This window comes from Cinclus cinclus, chromosome 2, assembly GCF_963662255.1.
Source record: "Cinclus cinclus chromosome 2, bCinCin1.1, whole genome shotgun sequence".
Classification (NCBI taxonomy): Eukaryota; Metazoa; Chordata; class Aves; order Passeriformes; family Cinclidae; genus Cinclus; species Cinclus cinclus.
The window spans coordinates 58,751,067-58,771,380 of record NC_085047.1 but is presented as its reverse complement, the minus strand read 5'-3'; the positions used below and the strand labels follow the sequence as shown (position 1 = coordinate 58,771,380).

Below are 20,314 nucleotides of genomic sequence, written 5' to 3'. Positions count from 1 at the left end.
ATATTGGATGTGATTACTTTGTTCCATTTTCTCAACATCCTGTGTCAGAACATTACAAAGCACTCATTAGATTTTATTTCAAGTGTAAACAAAGACAGACTATTGTTTTTACAAAAAGAAAAAGGGAGAGCAGCATTAAGAGCACCATTAGTGCTCTCCACTGTTCTAATACAGTAAAACAAAAACCAAACAAACAAACAAACAAAAAACTAAAACAAAACAAACAAAAAACCCCACAAAAAATATTAAAGGCTATTTTTCATCCAAACTGCAATGATTCACATGGATGAAACTACGAGTTTACCTAGAGATAAAATAATGCATATCCATAAACTAATATTCCAGTATCTATATTCTATTTATCAGTCTCTGATAAATACCATGTGTTATTCTACCAAAAAAAAAAAAATGTTCAGTGCAAATGACTCTTAGTATCAAGAGTGTCAAATTCTTGAAAAGACAAAAACAAGTTAGTGATTTTAAAAAGTGTATAATAGTTTGATGAATACACAAATTCCTACCTGGAATGTCACTTCCTTTTCACCAATTTGGACAGTTACATCAGCTTTAAAGGGTTTGTTTCCATGTACACTTTCTACTCTAGTAATCTTCCTGGGAAACAAGAGTTTTTCTGAATCTTGAAGCTCAAAGCGCTGTAAAATTCAGGGGTAAGGAAATTATTTATTAAATACAACTTTTTGATTTTTAAAACTGTTCCCTCTAAAATAATGCCAGAAGCAATTAATGATTAATAGCTTGTGAAGTCCTAAATCCATTTACTTCAACTTTTACTGCAGATACCTGTGTTCACATTCTTAATGGCAAATATATTTTACATTTAAAACCAAAGCAGAGAGATTGTATACTTATTGAGGCTGTAGGGACAGATGTAAAGTGAAAATGTCACATGGTGACTTAGTCAAATTCTTAGCCTGACATTCTAAAATAACACTAGAAATGAACCATAGCCTTTAGCACGTGTAATAATTGATCACCTATCTCTGCAGCTCATTATACCCAATTGTAGATTTAAACATCTGATTTACTAATAAAAATAACCAGCAAACATTGCATTTACTTAGTTTCCTAGCTGCATTATACAATGAAAATTGAGGACAACCTGTGCAAATTAAACGTTCAGCATATTCTGGATATATCAAGGACAGAAAACAGGACATATCTTTTCTCAATCCTCTTTTGAGCATTATACTCTTAATTTTTGCTGTACATAAAAGGCACAAAAACCATTTTTAAAATGTTCTGTAAGGAGAGTCATACTGAGAACTTTATGCACAAAAAGCTAATAACTGGAACTACTGAATTCATAGAGCCATTTTATTCAAGACAGTGAAAGTTGAGTAAACAAGAGAAAAAGTAGTACTGTCCAACTCCTTAGAATTCTCAGAAAACAGTTTTTTAAACCAAAGTCATTAAAGTAAAATCACTCTTAAAAGGCATATAGTATTATTACTACTACGATTCATAGCATTGCCTATTTAAGTTTCCAAAGAAAACTGGGATGGACTTTTATAAAAGCTTTTTCTCTTCATCACTTTGTAAATTCCCATTCTGGAGCAAAAGCCAACAAAAATACTATGTTTAAACATGTATTTAAGATAAATGTGCTTTAGTAAAGGGCTGCACCAAATTATATTCTTATTGTAACAGCCAAGTCTACTTCAGTTCCATTAAATTCTTAAACAAGAGAGGACAGGAATGCCTACCGAGTACTATCTCCAAGTATGATTCTAAGAAACTCTAACTAGAATTCTGTGAAAGCAACTCCCAAATGTTCTCAGTCTTACCTTCATTAATAAATTGCAATATTCTTACAAAGTTATTGGCATTTTGTATAGAGTCAAGGGTGCTTATATACAAAACTGCCAACTGCTTGTTCACAAAATCCCTTATCAACAAGAGAAAAAAACTGTGAGTGAGCAATATTACCTGCACCAGCAGACACCGGATACTGGGTAACAAGGATTTAGAGACAGGAAAAGCAGAACTTGCACACTAAGGTCTTGGGAGTTTAAAATTTCTAAGGTATTTTTTTTTTTATAGGTTGATGGTTATTTTGTTTTGGTTTTTGTTTTGTTTTGCTTTGGTTTTTGTTTGTTTTGTTTTTTGGGTTTTTTATTGTTGTTGCTGTTGTTTTGGTGGGGTTTTCTTTGCTGTTCTTTGTTGTTGTTGAGGGTTCTGTAGCATCTCAGACATTAAGCCAGGACAGTGAAAGAGGAATGTCTATGTGCAAATTGTTACTGAATTTACACAACTTAAATTAATCTAACGGAATTCGAATTTATCACATGTACTTACACAGATGATATTGCTGAACTGAATACTCTAGTAATTAAACAACCTAACACCTCCAGTAAATAGCACACTGACACCTGAACAGAAGCAGCAAACAAAACTGCCCATGGTTTTCAGACCAAGACAGGTCTCTTTGATGCAGTTATTCATTTAGAATTATGATAGGCAGAAATGGATTCAGAGTGACATAAAAATGTATGTATAATACATTAAACACTTCTGCTGAGCCAGAAACAACTTCCTCAATAAAATGTACAAGCTGATAGCTGGAAAGGAAAAAATACTTGTGGTTTGAGAGAACACCTACCAAGCGCATTCAGTATCAGAAAGTTTAAGAGACACTTGGAGAGCCAGAAGCAGGCAGCCTCATTGACTCAGAGGAAAGCAAAAATAATAGACCAGTCACCAGAGAAGTGGTTTGGCAGGTCATAATCATCAGGCCACATTCTGCATGCCTATGAACATGTGAGAAAAGGCGAACTGTAAAAGTTAGGGGGGAAAGGAAGAGGAATTCGGACCACTTGGAAGCATCTAATGATTGGCAATATCTCAAAATGGAAAATGCAAAGAACACACCAGTAATTCAGCTGGTCAAAGGAACAGAGAGCTTAAATGAGCCATAGCTGCAGATGACCACTCAGCTGAACCCACAAGGCAGCTAGGCTATTCTAAAGAGGCATCCAAAGGCTGGAAGATTCTGCATGGGAAAGAAAGAATTTTCCACAGTACCAGAGGACTGAAGTGCTTCACAAGGAGCAAAACAGGAACTACAAATGCAAGATGGGATGGATTGATACATGAAGTCTGACAGATTCCACTACAATGGTATGTATTGGCACTGAGAACATCTATCAATGCAAAACCCCAAAGATTATAAAATACTTTGGAAGGAGTAAGAGAGAGACAAATTCTTCCTTAGAACAAAATTTGCAACAGAAATATCTCAGAGAGAAAAGAATCCTGAAGAATTCTTTCTTGTCTAGACATGAAACACAATTACAAACGTTCCTATGTACTGTGAGGCAGGGAAACAGTTTTCAATGAGGAGGTCAGGTAAAATTAAAGTGGATATGCAAGTAATACAAAATGAGTAAAGGAAACCCCGTTTATTTGATATTAGATCAAGACAGTAAACACAGAATTCATCAAAGCATAAAAAAAAAAGAAGAAAAAAAATCTAGGGCTTCAGAGTGAAGCTAAAAAGGGATACAGGTTAAAAGTCACTCATTTATTAAGACAAATCTGTTCTGTATGTATTTTTCTAAAATCTCATTGAATGATTCTCCTGATTAGAAGGTAAAAAAATCCAAACAGTGGGTGTTTTCAATACTGTGAAAAAAGGCACACAAAAGGTACGTGAAAATTAAATGAGCAAACTCCAAGCATCCAGTGAATCTGGAGTAAAATGCTAAAAGTTTAAGGGACAATGAAGAAATAAGTATAGAAAATGTGGAGCCTCTTACTCACCACAATGCACAGCCAAAATGAAGCCAATCAGTTTTATAAAAGCCTCTCAGTTGCATACTGGAGAAAACTCCAGTGCTATAGGAAACACATCATACGTGCTTCAAGCTTATTGTTTGACAATGTTTAACTGGAAGCTGTTTTTCTTGAAATCAGTGATTTCTCCATATCTCAGTCTTGCAGAGAAAAACAAATACTTTTTTACTTAAATTTTACAATTATATTTCAAATGTTCATCTGTCAGTCAAAATAATTTGTCATGCCAGTATTTCGTGAAAGTACAGAATAATTTTGAAGGGCAAAATTCCAACCAACTCCTATTTTCCTTTGTCAGACCTTTTGAGTTAAGGATCATCTTTAAGAATCAGAATACAAATTGATACAGTTGCCAAAGTGCAGAAACTCTGAAGAAGGGTATACAAAGGCACATCAGAGCGTTCACTTTCATAGAAAAGTTTATTTTGGTACTTTTGTCCTGTCTATCTCCTGCGAGCTAGTGAACTAACGAATGCTGCAAACTGTAGCGCTTGTACAAATGTTTTTGCATGCTAAGCACCTCTAAAGACCACTGCTGATGCTGGATTAATGCGCAATCCTTAAATACCCTCTATTATGCTAACTAGTTTGAAACAAGGAGTTACATTCGTATCAAATTAAAAAGTTGGTTGATAGACATCTTTTTTTCTTCAACGTTATTCCAGGTGGGCTCTCACCAGAGAAATGGAGGGGTAGAATCCCCTCTCTCAACCTGCTGGCCAATCTGCTTTTGATGCAGCCCAGGGTACAGCTGGCTTTCTGGGCTCAAAGCTTACGTTGCTGGGTCATGCCAAGTTTCTCATCCACAGACATCCCCAAGAAACTACCTTAAGTCCCAGGGAAGGAATAAGACAACATGACACTATTTCATTACTGAGAATTACAAGTAATGCCTAGATCTTGGTGCAGCTTCAGTAAGCAAGGTGTATAAGGAAAGGATTTCTCCAAGTTGAAAATAACATTTGGAAGACAGTGTTTTATGAATATGATCACTTCAGGAAACATGCAGTGTCTAATAGCTGCCCAAACTACCTGTTTGGAATAACCACTGGCTATCTCACTTCTCAGCTCCAACAGCTGACTGGAAGGGAAGATATCCTGAAATTAGGGTATGTTATCAGCTCTATTACTACATACATCTCCATATCTGCCTCTTGAGTCTGACACCTAAACTTTACATGCCATTACCTGAAATTTGGGAGTTTTTTTCTTTAAATGTTAGCTGATGTCAAGAAATGACTGAATACACAAATTAATCCATCAATGCCAACATACTTCCAGTATTTTGTTTTTTTTAATCTCTTGTTACCACCCACTTAAGATTAGCATTTCCTTTTACATGGAAAGAAGTATTCAGTGGCAGTTATTACCTGGACACTCTTAGGAAACCCATAGAAAAGTCTTGCTGCTGCTAGATTCTTCTACCCCACCCTTCTTAAAGAATGTAAAAAATATTATTAAAATTTAGACAGTTCTGGAGCTGCTATTATTATAACATCATTATAAACAGATGTTCCTCAATACAACCAGTTATTTTCTCTATTTCTTAAGATTCACTGCTTAACAAGATTGGTGGTGTGCAAATAGAATAAAATTCCAAATATGACTATGTGTACTTGTTCACACAGTAAGTTTGTGAAGGTAGTGATGAGAAAGATTTTTTTCAAAAAGAGGAAAATTAACACAGAAAAATCTATTAATGAGGTATTTAAAAGTAGATTATTATTGAGAAGGAAAATTTTACAAGCCGAATCAATCTGTCTTATACAAGAAGTAAAAGTATGTACAATACAAAGTTAAAGCAAAGAAAATGAAGCTGATGGTATTGAATACAAGGACATTCACCATTGTAATTGAAGGAATAAACAAAATGACAAAGTATTTAAAATAAAGGCATATTAAAATAGAAGTGACTGTTACTGCTCTGTTAACAGATAAAAGTCTATTTCCACATGGATGATTGTTCTTATAGGCAACTTCTCAAACTGTGGTGGAAGGAAAGCATGACACAGAACCACCAAATGGGTCAGGCTGGAAGGGACCACAGAGGGTCATCTGGTCCAACCTCTTCTGCTCAAGCAGGGTCATCCTAGAGCATGTGGCAAAGGACTGTGTCCATATGGTTCTTGAATATCTCCAGTGAGGGATACTCCACAATCTCTCTGGGGCAATCTGTTCCCATGATGGGTATCCCACACAGTAAATAAGTTCTTCCTCATATTCAGTGGAAGTTCCTATGCAACAGTTGAAAGCAAGTGACAAGTGACTTCAGGTCCTGCACTTCAGGCTACATTGGCTTATTCAGAGAAGTGGTAGGTAGGACCCCACAGGAGTCAGCTTTGATGGTTCAGAAAAGCTAGCAAGTCATTCAGGACAGCCTTCTAACCAAATGCAAGGACTGTCCATCCCAAAACTGAGGAAGACAAGTAGAAGAGCAGCCCAGTTACATACGGAATACAGAACTGAAATCCAATGCAAACAGGAGAGGGGTGAAAGGGGGAAAGAATGTGTCAGCAGGCATAGGCTGCAAACATTTCCCTGACACAAACTTATTTTTAGGGAAACCAAATATTCACTACCATTCAGCTACAAAGTTGGTTATTTCCAAATATGAACATAGAAATAGAAATCTAATTTTCAGGACCAAAAGAGCTGGTTAAAATGCTTTTATGCTAATTTCCAGCAACATATGTAACTCCTACAACATATTAAAAAGTTAAAGAAAGCTGAGACTGCACTTTAGTTTTAAAAGATAAATTAAATAACCCATCAGAATTACAGGCTTTGTAAAATAGTATTAAACATGGACAAACTGACAAAACAGATCTGACCAACAAGCAACAAAAAATAACAAACCAAATCCAGAGACCAATACAATCTATAATCATGCAATAGTGAATGTACTTTGTGCATGTGATATCTACAGTCTTTTTAAAATGTCCTATTAAATGTCAAATGCCAGAGGTACTTTTTAAGCATTTGACTAACTTAACCATAGAAGTAATTACTTTCAAATTAATTAACCACTTATTATATAATGAGGACTATTCCTCAGTCTTTAACAGAAAAGTCTAAATATTCCAAAGATCCTAGAGGTTTCACTTTCACTATAATGAAATCAACTAGTTTATGATGGTTTTTTAAAATACTGTCATGAAAGTTTTAAGCATCAGCAAAAATGTAGCCATTTAATTTACCTAAGATTTCTGCTTTTACACAGAAGTAATGAAGCATGTCCTGGGGTGACTTTATGATGCTGAATTGTATCCCCACTCGTCTGTTTAGCCCAGAAATAAGTTCTGCTCCTTTAAAACCAGATCCAAGAGTGGAGGGGGAAGCAGTGGCATGCAGTTTGTGTGTGCAGAAACTTCATTTTCACTCTCCTGCACTCCTCACTCTCAGTGCGTGCTGTCTGCAGCACAGACAGCGGAGAGAGCTCCCCTCTGCTTTTAGTTTTTAGCTAGCTCTGGCAGAGAAGTTCCTCGGACTGTGGCTTTTTTATTTTCTTTCTCTTGGAACTGATCAGCCCTGCTCTGGTCTGAAAACCCAGAAGAACACCAGGAGCTCACACCTTGTCCCACTGGGGCTGGGACGTGGCATTTCCCAGCAAAGGAGGGATTGATAAGAGACTGAGTGAGTCAAGCTGCACCCCACAAAAAGGACTTTCTGAATTTGTTGTCTCTTCAGGACAGCGAGAGGTTTTATTGTTTAATATTATTCATTTTCCCATGTTTTTGAGTACTTTTCTTGTTAAATAAACAGTTTTTTCCACTTTTCTCAAAGGAGATTTACCTCCCAAACCAGTTGGAGGAGGGGCCACTTGAATTTGCTTTCTAGAAAAGACCACTTCCAAAGTTTCCTCCCAGAATTTGCCCTAAGCCAGGTCATACCATTAGTCAGGAGAACTACTGTCATAATCCATCACTCCCTAGAATTATTATACAAATATATTGTTCAATACTTACTTTTAGCATGTCTTTGACTGCAGTCCTACCTTCCTTTCCAAGGAAAAGATTATAGGGGTAAAGCCGGTCAATAACATGCTGGACTGACATCATAGGAAAGGAATCCTAATTAAAATTTAAAAAAAAAAATAGAAAAAATTATTGGCTCATTCTGTCATTAGGCATTAATCCAAAATTCTGCAGAGTTTTGGACTTAAGACTGTAAGGGCAATACACAAAGGACCACTACAAGCAGTATTTGACTAGATGTTGAAACAGGCACTTCTCAGGTGTAATTCATTATGATTTAAATATCCAAAGTAGATTAGAAGAACTATGTCCTAAAAATTATTTTCATTCTTGTGCATAAATGAAAACTATAGTGACTGGCTCAGATACCTAAAGACAAATATGACAAAGAGAGACAAATCCCACCACAGGTAAATGAGTTTCACAGTACTAGTACAAAAGAAACCATATGATGAGACATCTATATTCCAACAATGATCTAAACACCCACAGCAATTTAGAGTATTTAATTTTGATTCTATTATATTGTACCAATTCTACTTAACAAATCAGTTCACAGAAATTTCTGAACAGTTTGATTATAACTGTTTTGTTTTGAAAAGAAGCGCTAAGTATGTTTGCACTTCCTACAGAAAAAAAAAACCCAAACATTTTCTTTACTATCTCCTTGTTAGATTTAAGCACTAACTCTTTTGTCAATGGCTGTCAGAACTAGAAAAGTATTTGACTATCTTGCAGCAGCAATAAAGAAAGTGAAATGTATTTATGACTACTGAAAACACTATGCATAAAGCCTTTCCTGGTAAAAAACAACAAAAAAAAGCATTTCAAACCCTCTAACTTCATTAAGTATTGATTGCTTGCTTAAAAAATTACTTGCAAATTTTTAAGGACTACTTGTGTGTAACACTAGCGGAAAATAGTTATTTGACTAGCACTATTTTTTTAAGACTTTATCAAAGCAAATACCACAATTCAAATGAAATTAACTGATTTTCAGTTACATACTTGGACTTACATAAGCACACAACTGAAAGAAGAGTTGCTTGGGAATGAACCCAGGAGACACATATTTTATGAAATGTGTAATTCAATTTATAAGCAGTAACACTATTTCTAATGTTCCACATTAAAAAAGAAAACCAGTAGAAATAAACCATTTATTGCACTATAATAAATATACAACTTCAAGGATCAGAGAGCCCTTTATTGTATTTTAAAAGCCCTCCGTCTATATATAAAGACATACCATGTAATTTTTCACATTATCTCAAATTAGTAATAATTACAATGGAATATATAAAATAAGCCTCTTCAGAACAAGACCCTACCAAAAAAATTCCCTTTTGTCATGAAGGAGTTCTCAAACTAAGAAATTATGTTTTGGACCTGTGTGACTCTATGACAGAAGATAAGAAACTAGTCATCACAATGCACTCTCTTCACACTCTTAAACACTTAGACTAAACTAGAAGCAGAGTATGGCACTGACCCAGCACACAGCGGAAAAATGATGTAGCTTGAAATCACTGAGCACAGCTTAGAAATCCAAGTGATTAAAACTAACTCTAAAATAAACAGTTTCCATTTACCTAAAAAGACACCGTCATACAATGATAACACTTCATATTCCCTAATGTAAAATAAAATACTTCCTTCACTCCATAGTTTAGATAATAGCTTAGAGCTCATTTTCTTTCTGTTACTCTGAAAGCCATCTGGCATTAATTTAACAATAATTTTTCATGTTGCGGCTCAAAGTATAAAAAGTTGAAATTTATTCCAAAATCCAACAGTAATTTTTTCCCAAAGACCTCAAATCCTACTTCATTTCAAAGAACTTGAATTTTCATCACTTCTGAATCCTAATGTAGGATCCCTAATTCAGAAAACAAATTCTGTCTGTAAGTATCCAGCACAACTGAGGGGATTGAGCACCAGAGTAATGCAAGTAATTGATATGCTTTAATGTATACAATCCAATAAAATACGTAGGAAGTGATGTGCTGCTGAGCAGTACCATAGGTAAAATAGCTGCACATGAGACAACAGAGAACTATCCAGAGTTCCTTCTACAGACACCTGTGCCTTGGAGAGTGGGTCTGAGAAATTCTCCTGGCACTTTTCCCTCCTGGGCTGACCATACCTTCCTGCATGCAAAAGGGCACCAACCCCTCTTTCTTTACACAGATTTCATGTGCCTGACTTCCATCAGGAGGCACCTTTCATGTTGTCTTTGACTTTTTGCCACATAATTATAAAGTCCAAGGGACAAAGGCTATCAGGAAAGCAGAAAAACTGATACAGCTTTAGTCCTGATCTGCCTGACCAGCCACTGTGAACTCTGCAAACTTACAATTCCTATTTCCCTCTGGAATTAGTTGTCAGGAAGCACTGCACCTTTGAGTGTGCACAGCCTGTATATTCACATAATCCTCCATTTCTGTTAATTCTAAACCCACCTGTCAGCCCAAAGACCTAAATGTAGCCTTGATCTCATACAATGTAACTGTTTCCTATGCCCACATTTGTTTTGAGTCCTTTAAGGTGTCAGTGGAGAGCAACAGGTGTTTTTGTAATGCAATCAATCTGATTTTCATGTGTAACATTAAATCCAAAACACTTTTAGGTCGTGGTTTTTATTTCTCCTTTGCTATCTCATTGCCATCAGATACACTGTAGATGCCCTGAAGTCAGGTAAGGTGATTTACCAGAGGCGTGAGAAATAACTTGAGCACTAAGATACATTTAATAAAAATACAAATCTTATGTCATACCATACTTTGTTCTTCAGTATTGTGCTATATGTTTGATTAAAGTATTATCCAGAGATATCTAACTGAGACTTTCCTCCCTCAGACTATTCTTAGTTTTCTCATGTTCTTTTTAAATATTCATGTAAATCTTCTTCTAACAAAATGAATAAACCAGATCTAATTCTGTGAAATTTTAAACCCATACAGTTTTGCAGCGTGTGTATGTACATACCAAAATCTGAACTGCAGCCGATAAGCTGTCTAAAGGAAAATCTGGAAGTCCCAGTGTAGAAGATTCTTGAGAGCAGAGAGTTGTAGCAAAAGACAGAAGCTGAGAAATTCTGCATATGAAAAAGTAATTACAGAGTTTTATACAAGCTATCTGTATTTAAAATACTAAAGCAAAAAAAGCTAAATATAGTAAAAGATGCTGAAACTACTTCTGAGTGCACACAAGTAAGATGTGGCCAAAGTTCTAAAGCACTAAGGATTCACTATATGAAGGCTGCATGCAAAAAGCTGTGTGAGCATATGCCCACACGTATTAAAAATTTCTTCACTTCTGGTCCCTATGCAATGACAGAGACACAAAATTAGCATGGAATCCTGAAAGGACATAGCTTCTTAATTCAATTTTTTTTTAAATTATGAAAAATTACCTGTCTGTGGAAATGTTTGATCCAATTGAATATAATAGCTGAAGATGGTCCTGGAAATAGAATATAAAATCACAGAGCAATTTAATTTTGGCATCATACTGTGGGTCACAGGTCATGATATGAAGCATTTTCTACCTCTTCCTCTAATTTAGACATGAGGATTCTACTAACTCCTTGACAGAGAATTAATTTTATTTAAGAACAAAAAAAAGATCTAATTCTTTCTTTTAGGGCTGGGTTATGGAAGTTACTTTCCTGCTGCAGTGCTCCATGGGAACTCTAAGACTGCATGTCAGGAATCTATTGTTCAATAGGAAAATATGAAAAATGCACTTTAAGACAAATTGTTATCAAGAATTCTTTTCAGAAGTGAGGTAAGTAAAACATAACATCTCTACTCAATGCAAATGATAAAGACTTCTGCTACCACACTCACCTTAAAGGGCAGATGATAAACATCTCTAGCTTGAAATCGAGAGCGAAGGGGTGGATCCAAAGGGTTACCAGAGTATTTAGGTACTGGCAGGCCCAAGGCTATCACTCGAAAATCTTCACTAACCCGAACAATCTTCCATGCATCTAACTCTGATTTTGTATGCTCCTAAGTAAATTAAAGCAACAAGAAGAAAAAAACCCACATTGTGCCATTAAAAACTTATGATGACTAAGCTTCAGCTGAACTAAAAGCCCCAGTCCTCCAGCTTAAATGGGGTAATGTTCTCAAATGTTCTCGTCTTTCACACAGAGTGACTAGAAAGACTTGGACTGGTCAAATCTATGGATGATAAAAACAAGTTTCTCCAAAATGAACAGAGAAAAAATTATTAATTAGGTATAGCTTTCAGATTTGTAGCATTCTGATTAAAAACCCTAGAGATGATGGCATCTGTTGTGATGTTACCTTACATTACATCTTGTGAAAATGTACAAATACACCATTCTTTTTACAAAGAACAGAAAATAAACTGACCACAAAATATATTTTATTCTAAAACACTAGAAGTGTGTTAAAATGAACAAGTTGTTTTTCTTTCTTGCCCTCTCTTGCAAGTGTAAAGGCAAATAAAAATCTCCATTTTAGAAGCTATATTCACAAATTGTACTTTATTGTATGAAATAATACAGAACTAATCTCCTTCATGAGGATAGTATATGTTCTATTATGTCAAGCAAAGGATTCTTTGCATACAAAAATTCTCTTTATCTATCCACATCACAGTTAAGTCCTCCCTGAAACTGTACATAAATACATTTCCTTCAGTCCAAAATGCTCAGCAATTATTCACACAGGAGAAGCGAACATTAGTTTATATAATACAATAGTCCCCAAACAACAAAACAACAATATTAGATTTAGTATTGTAGCAAGAGGTTTATTTAATTCATATACTATTACCAGTGCACCTGAGGCACACGTTTTGAAACATTTAATCATTAGAAAAGGGTTTAAAAGGAAGAGAGTGGTTTTACAACCAAATCTAAGTTTGAATTCTCATTTTCATTCTATAAATACAATTACATTTTAAAAGCTTGATTTTGAAAATAATAATAATAATAATAATAACAATAATAATAACAATAATGCATCCAGTAACTGCACCTACTAATTAAATATTACATTATTTTTTAAAAATAGGCATGGATCAGAGGCATTTTAACCACAGGTGAAAGGTATAAGAAATAATCATATATTTTCAGACATTAATTATGCTATTTCAGCAGGGCTGGCAACTTCATACAATCAAGATCAGTGACTGAAGACTTATTGCAAATGTCCTTGCTTTGCCACATGGGTTTGAAACATACACCTAAGCACAGATGTGACAGAAACATGAGCAAGCAGTTGAGGGAGCAGGTGTCAGACTGACAGGTACGTGACCGGAAACTACACGGAACATGGATGGAAAACATGGAACTAAGATGTAAAGTACTACCAAAAAGTACTGCAGAAAAAGGAAGCCTGAAGAGTATCCACCCAAGCAGTGAGACTCAAAACCCAAAGAAATGAAAATGGTTTAAAGCAGTAATGACAGCAGACACTGAAATCCCATTTCCTATCAAAGGAAAAGCCTCTAACCATTTTCTATAGCTCAGACTGCTGTTTACATATACTTTTCTAAATTAAAGGCAAAACAGCACTAATATAGTGACCGAATACAATGATACTCATCTTGACCTCATTCCTTAGGTATCCTAATATTTAAAAAGCTTAGCAACAAGGCTACCACCATGAAGCATTATCTGAACTTCATGGAAACAATTTCAACTTAAATATCTTTTCACAAGGACATTTTAGTTATTCTCACACTGTGGCTTTCACATTTTAGAAACATACAGGCTTCATGCAAGGTTGACATGGACTGCCCTTTTTCATAAGTAGACAACATCAAAAAACAAAAACCACTGAAGCCTAGGTGAGAATTCCCCCATTTGACTCCTAAGTACTCTCTCCTTCACAGTAATATTCCAGCACTACCGAGAAGGGGAAAAAAAAAAAAAGAAAGAAAAGAAAATTCAAATAGCTCTTCCATACCTGCAAAAGTTTGTCATAACGATCTGCAGACATGAGAAAACGACCATCTTCAAGCTGCATTTCCCTATTCTCCAGCAAATTATTTAACACTGGCAGGACATTCCGCTCAGCCTTCTCCAAGCCTTCCAGAACAAGGATTCTGCCTTCAGTAGCTGCACGAACTGCACACTTAAAAAAAAAAATAAATAAAGCCCCACAACATTTTAATAGAAATAAACTTTGCATAATTAATTCAGTCCTGTTGAAAAAGAACCTCCTACTTCTTCCAAGAACTCTCCCAAAGCAACATTTATTTCTGTAAGAATCAACATGACTCATGTCAGTAGTGATCAGGAAGGGTGATACCTGACCACCTTTAACAGTGCTGCACATTCATGAGCTGCAGTTTTACTACCTAACTATTACGGGCACTGACAGAAATAAGTTCCACTATTTTGTACAAACAGAATAAGATATAAAACCTTACAGAATTTTAGACTGACATCTTTTTTTTTATATGTGGCATCCTTTCTTTTTCATGTGACATAACATTCTGCATTCTTGAGTATTTTAACACCACCAAACAATTCTGGGATAGCATTTTTAATAGAAAACATACAATCAAGGGGGATTTACCTATTTAGAATTATATTAAGATGTTTAGAAAAAAGTCCAGTATTCCTTTATATTTTTCTGAATATGCACCAGCATAATTCATCCTTAGTACATCACTTTAGTTTGATTAGAATGTAAGTCTGTTGAAACCAAACATGGATGATGAAAGCAAAATAGTGCCACAAACAATCAGATTGTTAAAAGAGAGATAAAATTAAAAGCATTAATTTAATTTAAAATTATGCTCACTGACTAAATATGGTCTTCTACAAAACCAGAATAAAAATGCAGCCATTAATTTGATAATCCTTTGAAAATCAGGGTTAGAAAATGTTTTCTTTTCTACTTTTCTGGTTGGTTGCATATGGCTGCTCCTTAACATGGAACCAAAACCTAAAACTAACCTCTGGTGCTGACAGTTCTGTGCAACTTTGTTACAATGACATTAACTCAAATACATTAAGTACATTGGATAGCTAATATTCATAATTGCTGCCCAGTAAACAACTTTAAAATACAATGCATTCTTGTCTTCTTCTGATTTGCAGAAGTTTAAGCTGATAATAATGTGGAAGGTTTGGGCACAGGCAACATTTAGAGGTACCAGAGTCTTTCTTTGTATTACTATCACATTTAAACACAATTTTAGACACAAGCACAGTTGCAAAGGGAGAACAAATCAAATATTTTCCCACCATGTCTCCTATAAACCCCTACAGAAGAACCTGTCATATAATGCTAGATGGAAATCTCTGATTAATACAATAGATGCCAAAAAATAGGTCAGAAAGAAAGAAGATATGAAAAATAATAGTGAAGAAGCACCAGAATACAAAAATAACCCACCAGAAATTACATATGAAAGCAGACATATGAAAGACAAATGCATACAGATAAAGTCAAAACAAAGGTGAATTCAGCACAACAAATTAATTGCTGGAAGGGTTTAAAGCACACAACTGACTCAGACACCCATCTGAGGAGACACAGAAGACACGGAGAGGGGTCAGAGCTCAGAGCCACATGGGCATGGCCAGGCTGCTGTTCTACACCACACGGGTCATCGCAGGGCATGGCTTCAGGGGAAGCAAAGGGAGAGCACACACCACAGGTGGGACACTGTCTCCACTCTGTCTCTCTGGGAGAGGTTGACAGGTTGCCATGTGCACCCTGCCCTCCCTGCCACCTGCCCATCCCTTCCCATCCCTCAGAAGAGTGCAGCTCTTGGTGAAGAAAACAACTGAGCCCAGTGGAGCGTGGCAAAGTAGTCTGGAAGTGGAGCCAGCCCAGAGCCCAACCTCAGCAGAGCCAGCGCAGCACGGTGCCAGCATGGGAAGTGGCTGCAGGGAATGAAGTGGCAGCAAAACCAGGATGAGAGGAGCTCAGGCCAAACCAAGCCCCAGAGGCATGGACTGGTCAAAAGCAGCAGTGCCACATGGAACAGAGTCCCAGCAGAGCTGTCCAGAAGCAGGTGGCATGGCACAATGTGACCTGGTTTTCAGGGGGTTGTCCATCTTTGCTTTTCATTTTCTCGGAGCTAGTGATGGGAAGCACTGACTGTGGGAGCACCTCCCATCTTGTCTTTGTCTGGGGAAGGCAGAACTAAGCTGAGATGGTGAACACCTTTTGTGTGTAAAGCACTTTTTTGTGTGTGTGTACTTCTGTTGTTAATATTGCTGCTTTTACTGTGCATTTCTTACGCCACTGTTGTTTGCTTTCAGTAAATTGCTATCTCAATCCATATCTTGGACTTCGTTCGTCTCTCACCCGAGGGGGAAGGAGGGAATGGGAGAGGCTTTTTCGCAGTTTAATGGCTGGTGTTATACCACCACAACATTAAACAATAAGACTAATTAAGATGCTTCTGTGCAATTTAGAAGCATAACTAACAACTGGCAAATTAGCCACAGAGTAAACTTTTCACATCACTATTAAGATGGAAACAATTCCTAATTACTAATGCATCTAATATGAACTCAGGCAAACATTACTGGAAAAAGCACTTGTAAATCCTGGTACAGATTGCTAGATCAAGTTCCCTTCTTAAAAAGACACTTTTATACCTAATAAAAATAGGTAATATAATCAGTACCAGAGGAATCTGGAATAAGCCCATTAAACAAGGAATAAACCTCAAATTATTTCTCTTCCACTAAACCACTAATTCTTTTAAAAAAGCAATGAACTTTTTTCTTCATTCAGGACAACATACACTACCTAACACGCAACATGAAACACCTCCCTCCTCTTCCCATAAAATGTGTACAAAGAACAAATTTTCTACTAACATTCTTCCATAGGAAGGTCATTGGTCATGTCAAAAATCTGCTCCAACCTGCTTGAATAGAAAACCTGAGTCTCCAGCAGACAGTCCAATACCTGGCATGAACAAAATGCTATTTTGTCTAAATGCAGCTTGGAGACACAGCCAGAATTTGCTTTAACAAACAATTTATTTGCCAAGCTGGTTGGATTCTGCATATTATAAGTCTATGAAGACTTTATGACTGATTTTTACTAGCCAGAGGAAAATACACATTCTGTTCATATGGTTTCAAAATATTTTGAGTATCCATAGAATCTTGTTGACTCACGTTGAGACACACACACACTATGGATGTGCTGAAGTAACAGGCTTCCAGTACTAACAAAAACCTCTCTCTTGAGCTGGTATATGAAGAAAATCTGCTGTAGGGGTAGACAGCAAATATTAGGAAGTGTATAACAATCATTAATTTTGAGAAAGAGAATGCTCTCCATTAGCAATGCAAACCTGAGAAGCTGCTTACTACATACATTGTGCTGACTGCTGGTTGTCAGCTTACAGGACCAAAATTTTAAAAGCACAGAACTTGGAAACTGTTTGAAGTTTCTCTATTTCTCAAGAAAATAAAATTTCAAATGCTCTTTGCCTACCTATATGGACCTTTTACAATCAGATTCCAGAAACGTTGAATATACAACCATGTTTTTTATGTCCTAATCAAAGACACCACATATAACAATGATACCACCACCACCCCCTGGGCACTAACTTACTCTGATGTGCTTTCTTCTGTCTTCAAAGCATACCTGAATACTGGAAATTGTTCTCTAGAACACAATGAAGTAAGTGCACACTTCGTCTGCCTCTAAAGTTCTTGTATTAAGTAGCATAAAGTCTGCTCTTAAGACCAGAACAGCTGATGTATCTCATGCTCAATTATGCTATTTCTGCATTCTGCTTGGTAATGAGTATTGAGTTTTTCCAATAAGCTAGGCATACTGCGGGGCATCCTCTGAAAACATCAGTTTCATCTGTATATTGATGGATTGGTATGGAAGCTAAAATGCATTTTAAAAATCAGACAAAGGAAAGAAAGTTTGCAATCTGTCACTGAAAATAATTTTTAAAACTGCTTCAAAGAAACAAATCTTCATAATTCTATAATGAGAACCTAGAGAGAGTTGCATCAGTCTCCTCTCTCATTAGTTTTGTTCACTCTAAATGTCTAACATAAACCACAAATTTGACAGGGGGGTTTATATCATGTAACCTTGTCACTAAATCTGAGATGAAACATACTAATTCTTGTTAAAAGGCCAAGAAGGATTTGTTAAATGTTTACTTTCAGATTTATTGTCCCTAAAGCAAGGGGACTATTTTGCTCATCAGAGGACAGATGCTGCTGCCTCCCACCTGTGCTCCCAGAGCTCTGGAAGGATGGTAACCTGGATACCTGCTCCAGGGAATACCTGCAGCTACTAGAGGCTGGGAGCAGAAACACTTCCCACAGCTCTGCTTTCATTGTAGTGGCTTTATGCAACAAACATACATTACACAGAATAATTACAACGGTTTCACACTGCACCTAAAAAAAAATATAAATTTTATCTTTAAAGGCAAAAACACCTTAGGAACAAGACAACCCTAGGCAGCCTTTCATTGACTTCCCTGTAGCTGAACCATGGTGAGCAGTGCAAACTATGACAAAGCAGGTAGCTCTAAACCCCAATTTTGACATAAATCACAGTGTATAAGCATATGGATGAAGTTATATAGTGTCAGAACAGGAAGAAGGACAAAAAGAAGCTCACCACAATGCACACACTGAAGTGCAAAAACATTGGAGAAAGAAGACATTTTTATACAGCTTACCAAAATACTTTGTAAAACCACAAAAATGTTAACAGTATAGTTTTCATATACCAGAACTGAAGTAGTAGTTCTTTTCTCTCAGGAAAATGCTTATTGCATACCAGAAAATTCTGGTTGTCCTGAAATCCATGAGGAAGGTTCTTGGGGAATTCCAATGGACTTTTTTCTAATCTGGGAATCATTCAGAATACGATGGACAGGCTACATTTCACAACTGTTTTATAATTAAAAGGCTAGAAATTGCTCAACAGTAATCAATAACTGTGTCTTTTATAGGAGTTACCTCAAGGTACATTTTTGTGGTTTTTGGATGATGACTTGACACTGCTCTGAAAACTGGATCCTTACCATGACAGCTCAAGCACAGCAGCCACAAGAACACAGAAAAACAACAGTACAAGCAACTCAGTGAGCATGAGAACTAACGAGGTAAGGATTCTCTTCATCTGCAGCCCACATTCCAGATGTCCCTTCCAATGCAATATCTTGTTCCCACCCCTCGCACAATATCCCCACAAACTCATCCACCCAGTTCTTTCCACTCATTTCAGTATCTCATAAACATCGTTAACAATGTAATGTCCAGATGTCACTTATGATGAAAAGAGATCCTGAACAACCATCTGGTAAAGACAACACAAAACTTGTGCTGGTTTTGAGTTAACACAATGCTGACTGGCTGTAGCAGGCTGACAAAACTTGAACTATTAAATACACTGTACAGTCTATCTTCGACAGAGAGACCTGAGTCCCTGTAACCTACCATGCTAGCAAACACCACATAACTCAGAGGAAATTGATATCTTCTAAATTCGTTTCCATGAGTCCAATACAATTAATCAAACCTTTAAAATTTAAATTGTTAAAGATACCCAACAAGTAAAAGATAACAGGAAAAGAAATGACAGAGAAGCAGAATGGAATATTAGGAGCATTTACTGTCTCCTACTGGGCAAACTATTTCTAGATTTTCAAGATACGTGTAAAAGTCATGACTAATGGTATGTCTCTACCAAAGACTATATTTCAAGGTATTTATTCAGCTTAAAGGCCTCTTAATTCCCTAGCTATTGTTTTCCCTTATGAGTTGAGCAAACTAGAAACCAGTTAAGCCACACTAAGATAGACAACTACTTACTGGACTGAAGTAATAGAATCCTACAATCACAAATCTGCTCTAACTGTTCTTAGAGATAGGTGTCACATCTGCCAATTTCCAGTCATCTGGGACTTCCACAATTGCCAGTAAAGGACTGAATATGAGAACAGGCTTTCTCCAAAATAAAAAGTATCAGCAAAAACTGCGTGGTAAGAAAAAGTCCTACTAATGCCACATTCAGCCACTTTAAAAGCTAAAATGTCACAGTTTAATGAAAGCTTAATGTTATTTTTTTCCTTAAATATTTTTAAATCTTATGCTAGTCATTTAAAATAAAATGCATTTAATAAAAAGTTATGAATGCATAATGCCATTCTAAGACGAGATGACAAACAGGGCCTCCCATTCACCAAAAATGCATATTCTATCTTGTTACTAAATTTTTCACTTCGTAAAAAAGCTACTGCTCTGCATTTTTCAACTTAGGCCACAAATATACTAAGTTACACATATTCCAAATGTGATGTTCATATTTAATGAAAAATCAATGTAATAGTAACTAATATGATTAGTCAAATCACAAAGGTAACTTAAGAACTAATTCAACCTTATTCTCCCTCTGTAACGGAGCAGGGGGCTACATCTTTGCTATTTAGCCTACCTCCCCACTGAGTTAATCAAGTGTTTTCTGGGTAGCTTTTATAGCTATTTTTCTCCTGTGCATTCAGCAAAATTACAGAGCAGATAC

General features: G+C 36.2%; 1 protein-coding gene across 1 annotated transcript in view; it reads right to left on the bottom strand.

Moving 5' to 3' along the window:
* VWA8 (von Willebrand factor A domain containing 8) overlaps positions 1-20,314 on the bottom strand; it is a 100,203-nt gene that overhangs the window by 60,538 nt on the left and 19,351 nt on the right. Inside the window, exons 4-9 of the mRNA XM_062514780.1 lie at positions 13,736-13,903; positions 11,639-11,803; positions 11,203-11,252; positions 10,776-10,884; positions 7,779-7,883; positions 522-653 (exon numbers count right to left, since the gene is read on the bottom strand). Of these exons, the coding sequence (XP_062370764.1) occupies positions 522-653; positions 7,779-7,883; positions 10,776-10,884; positions 11,203-11,252; positions 11,639-11,803; positions 13,736-13,903 (729 nt within the window). The remainder of the gene's footprint in view (positions 1-521; positions 654-7,778; positions 7,884-10,775; positions 10,885-11,202; positions 11,253-11,638; positions 11,804-13,735; positions 13,904-20,314) is intronic.